Below are 5186 nucleotides of genomic sequence, written 5' to 3' on the forward strand. Positions count from 1 at the left end.
CTTGACAACTCACCGATTTGTGGCACCGTTGTAGCAATAGTTGGGCAGGAAATCATAGTTGAGCTCCCAGAAGATATGGAGCGTGATTCTGCCGTAGGGAGCTAGGACGTTGTGATTAGCTTCGTGTAGCATAGCATCATAGTCATCTAGACCTAGCAGTTTACTGAGTAGCTTGTGACAGAGACGATTGACCGCAAGTAATCCTTCCAGTTCCTGCAAGGGGAAAAAACCATATGTAACATGTATGTATATGTACATTATTTCTACAATACGAGTAGGTACAGTGTCTCTCTAAAGTCCTGGTCGGCACCTGATATCCCTTTAATTTTCGCTCAAGTGTAAGTACCTACGGGAGGCGAGAATATCCTATTTTTTTTCTTTCTTACTGGTATCTAGGCATACCTACTAGTCAAACGGCAGTGTGCCAAGCCAAGTTTATAATATTACTGAATCATTTTTTTTTCTCCCATCTAAGGACCGCAATTTGAACTTACCTCTTCCAGAAGGCTGGGGCATACAGAAGCCAAGGATCTGAAATATGCACCCCATACTAGCTGCATTGGGGCGCAATTCTACATAGCCGCACATAGACAGGGTCGCAATCATGAGGATCAGATTACGAATGGCTTCTTGGGCTTCCGAGGAGCGGTCATTTTCCAAACTGAAACGAGGACAATTTATTAATTCCTTTATTCCCATTTAATTTATTTATTAAAAAGGTTTGAAAAGGAAAATCAAACTATAAGGTCTTATCGTTCCGAGATCGAAGAGAAAAAGGACAGGACCTGGAGAAAGCCAGGTCGTTCCGAGAACCAAATTTATCGGTTTTAGATAAGGCTCTGAAACAATTAGCTGCCAATTTGACAACCATTTATTTAAGTACTATGATGTCACAAATTCACAATGAATGAATGAATAAATTTAATACGGTTAAGTTACATTGAATTAATGAATGAACTAACAAATAAATTAAGTAGGTACTATGATGTCACATGAATCAATAAGTAAATTTTATACGGTGAAGTTACATTGAATGCATGAAGTACTTTGATGACATCATATGGCATGAATGAATGGATTTTACTACTAGCCCAGACACTTACTTGATGAGAAAATTCTTGAGGAACGTGTAGCCGTGCGCTTCTTTGAAATCCTTGAGCAAGATTTGTGAAACTTCGGACGAGTCTTTGAGGAAGCAAAACACAGACACGAACATTTCCACGATCTCCAGAGGTGTCAAGTCTTGGCCTTTCCTTCGGGTCATGTTCTCTATACACAGCGCTATACAGCCTTTGTCTGAACCAACATCAAATTGGGCATTAAAATAATCAAGCGTGCCGGTAGGTGCGCAAACGTCAAGTTCAGTGTTGCCACAAAGGTTTAAAAGAATACCCTAAATTCTTTAAAAAATTACACTATTTCAGATAAAAACCCTAAACTTATTTATAAATTACCCTAAATTTGAGTTGCCAGATTTGTTTTTCACATTTACGTATCTATGGAACAAATCATGAAAATGGGTTGAAAATTCCAGATTTTTATCAGGGACAGAGACATATTAACACAAAATAGTGTTTCAAGGTTTTTCGGTAAAGGTATTAAACATGCAAGATGGGGCAGGGGTTCCCTAATGTGTTGATGGTGTTTCTAATGATGTTTTCTTTTTGTGCATAAAGGATTAATAAAGTTCACGTCCTATTTTACACTCCCAAGAAACAAAATATTATTAGTGGTGAAGCTAATATCGGTATCACCACACTTACCATGAACATATTGAACTACTTTGGGCGTCAGAGCCTGGCTGGACAGGGACATAAGAATTTCAGCTGCCGACTTTCTCCATATAACATTGTACGGAGGACATAGGCTAGTGATCGCAGAGAAGAGAAGAGTGAGATCATCCTTGTTGGAGAGTTCCTCAGCGGGAGCACTGTGCGAACATAGACGCACCAGAAGCTGTGGGTGAGAAAAAGAGAGCACAGTTGGTTCAGGATAAAAATTACTTGTGTCTAATTAAACTCGTAAATTCAACCCAAGTGCAGTTTTATTAAATTGAACGTTGGAATTTATTAATAAATGTTGCGAGAGTTTTTATTGAAATGAAATGATGAAAAAAAGGGAAGGGGGAAGGCGCGGTTGGTTGACATGCCAAAGATCCCGAGTTCGGTTCGCATGGTCGGCAAAATATTTGAACTCATATTTCGAATGCAAATATTTCAACGGGTTACTTTCTGGTGTTCTCGTGTCGACCCCAGCACCTAAATAGGAAATATTGTGTCTCTTCTCTCTTATAGCCCACCTGATGAGGAACATACTACGAGATGGGCATGCTACGACACAGATCCATAAATTTCAATTGACCCAGCACCTAAATGGGAAGTATTGTGTCTTTTATTGCCCATCTGATGAGGAACACACAACAGGATGAAAGGCGGTGAAACACCTATCTTTTTTGTTACTTTCACTTACCTGTACGAATATTTTCTGCAGCAGGATGCGTCGTTCCCGTGGCGTAAAGTCAGAATTAACATCCGTAATGTTGGCCTCCTCTTCATTCATTTGAGGCAGATCGAAAAACAGATAGAGGCATTTGACCAGGGTAGATGGCAGAGATGCTTTGGTCATTACCTGGGGAAGAGACATTTTATTACCTGGTTATTATCTAGGTATCGATCTTTGGCCACAGTGAAATTTTACCAAACCTATCACAATAGACCAGTTGCACTTACTTAGGTTGGGATTTAAAGTCAAAGAGAAGAAACATGAAGAATTGGGGATTTTTTTTCTTCTACGACTTCTAGATCCATAGATAAATCGATATAAGAAGCCGGCCGGGAACGAACCATATCTGTTTAGGATGAAGCACGCCTGCTGCCTTGTATGCGCTAACGCTAAGTCGCGACTTTACATAGCGCTTACAAGGCAGGCAGGTATGCTACCTTCCAGAAGTTCCAGACAACTAGGCTGGCTGTTGATTTTTTTTATTCAGTATTTGTCTTTCTACACCTAGCTTTCTCTACTTACCTCAACCAAGGACACATCTCCAGCAGCCAGCAGGTTGAGTGTAGACAGCAACATCCAGCCACTACTCGACTCCTCCGAGTTTTCTATCTCGAGAAACTTGGCAATGGCGCAGCTTGCTATCTCTGTGCTCTGATTGGACGCTCGCTGACATACTTTGGTTACCATGAGGCGGGACACGTGGTCACAGAACTGATGTACGTCACGAAACTTGTCCGTCATGTCAGCGCTGTTGCTGTTCCCAAACACCTGAAATGCGAGACAAATTTTAGAAAATTAGGTCGCGGGTTAGATTTCTGACCGGGGCGAACAGATAAAGTTCGTTCTCAGAACGGCGGGTTTTTTTCCCATCCTGTTCTTCTCTCTTTGATTTTGAGAACAGCAGTTACAGTTCCCTCCATTTAAAGTTCTTAAAAGGAGAATTTTTAGGGGCCCTTAAATGTCCGGGGTCCAGTTCTAGGTACCCAAGCCCTATAGGTCCTCGTATGTGTTACAAAGTACCTACTTTGATCCTTGAAGCTAATTACATATTATATTTTTTGAACTTCTATGAGATTTTTTCATATATCTTTGATTCTTTGATGTAGACAAAGAGAGAAGAGAAGGGAGAGAGAGAGAGGAAGAATCAATCAGTGTTCCTATAGCTACAATGTTATGTACCTGATTAAATTATGTGTATTCATGAATCACGGGTGACAACATCATGTGTCGACTATTAATGAACCTGTATCCTGGTGAATGAGCTGTGAGTTTATTATACCTAATGGACCTGGTACTTAAATGTGCAGCTATGACTGTTATGAGTCTATAGATTGCAGATAAGTCTATACGAGTTTCTAAATCCATGCATTACTTGCAGATAAGTCTATAACTTCTGTATATATGTATGATTGATTACAGTTGTAATGTAGCCAGTTATTTGGAGTCAGATTTGGTCAGTCTTGCTGAAGTTCGGAGATCTACTAGGGTTTCTAGACCCCCTCCAAGGTTCAGCTTTTAGGGGGAGATGTGTAATGTAGCCAGTTATTTGGAGTCAGATTTGGTCAGTCTTGCTGTGAGTTTCCAGCGAAATGTAAAATAAAATTTGTTCTCTTTCCAAACATTCTGTATTCCTCATATTTATTACAACAGTTTATCAGTGTACAGTCAGACGTAAATTATTCAGTCATGATTAGGTAGAAAATTATTGCCTGACGTAACAACATTAAATCAAGTTTAAACTCAGAACGCTATACGTTAGGGAAACATGGGGCATGTGTGTACCTCCCGATTTCAGAAAATTCCACCAGATCTAAGTACCGGGATTCCATTGCTGTCTCGGAAGCGAATTTGGGGCAAACAACTAGTAAGTAATTTATGCATGTAAATTACATACTCGTATGTAAATATAAATTGGAAGGTTATCAAAAAATATAATTTATATAAAAAAAACTGCCAAGTTCGGGCATCGAACCCACACTCTCAGTACACAACTCACCTTGCAAAACAGCGGCAACATATTGTACAACTTATCGTCCTTCTCCTTTTCGCTCAGATGGTTCACCGAGTGCGAGAACTCCGCGAACAGTTTCTTCAAATGCATCACGCCCAGAGCCGAATGCTGCGAGGAGTCTTCGTGCGAACTCGGAGCCACGCCCCCCGTGCTTCCGCTACGAAGCTTACGTACGATGTTCATGGTGGGCGGAGCTAACGGGGCTAGAGAGTTAGACAGAGGCGGAGATAAACATGACCAGCGCAGCGGGAGGAGGAACCCCGTGCGTGGGGATTAACCTGGAAAAAGAGGGCATGAGGGTTAAGTATTTATTTATTTTATGGACATATTGACCAATGGACATAGACCTAAAAACAGTCAATTTACAATAATAATACCTATAAAAAAAGAAGGAAAGAACAATCATGATAGAGTGTTAGGAGTTTTGTTTAACAGAGGTTTAAAGTCACTGTAAAACTGACGTCTTTAGTGACAGGAGTTTCATTCTTTGTTTGCTAACAAGCTAGACGACAAACTCGAAACCTTGTAAAAAATCATTCAGATGCAACTCAAGTACGTTATTAACTTATTAAACTCTTTAAAAGTGGGTTGCTTGTTCCCTGCGCTGTATAATCCTTAAACCATAAAATTCACGACTTTTGCATTGTAATTTACACTCTCCGGCCGTCCGCCT

The 5186-nt window shown here is 40.3% G+C and overlaps 1 protein-coding gene across 1 annotated transcript; it reads right to left on the bottom strand.

Moving 5' to 3' along the window:
- Window positions 1–13: 13 nt before the first annotated feature.
- LOC103524810 (WD repeat and FYVE domain-containing protein 3-like) lies at window positions 14–4787 on the bottom strand (the record flags this gene model as incomplete). The annotated part of the gene is made up of 7 exons (XM_008489844.2): window positions 4499–4787; window positions 3025–3270; window positions 2470–2628; window positions 1764–1956; window positions 1104–1296; window positions 495–661; window positions 14–203 (listed from the first exon to the last, which is right to left on the bottom strand). Coding segments are annotated over exons 1-7 (1346 nt in total), but the record flags the coding sequence as incomplete, so codon positions are not given.
- Between the last annotated feature and the right edge of the window lie 399 nt (window positions 4788–5186).

The sequence above is a fragment of the Diaphorina citri genome, unplaced genomic scaffold, assembly GCF_000475195.1.
Source record: "Diaphorina citri unplaced genomic scaffold, Diaci psyllid genome assembly version 1.1 scaffold122, whole genome shotgun sequence".
NCBI lineage: Eukaryota > Metazoa > Arthropoda > Insecta > Hemiptera > Psyllidae > Diaphorina > Diaphorina citri.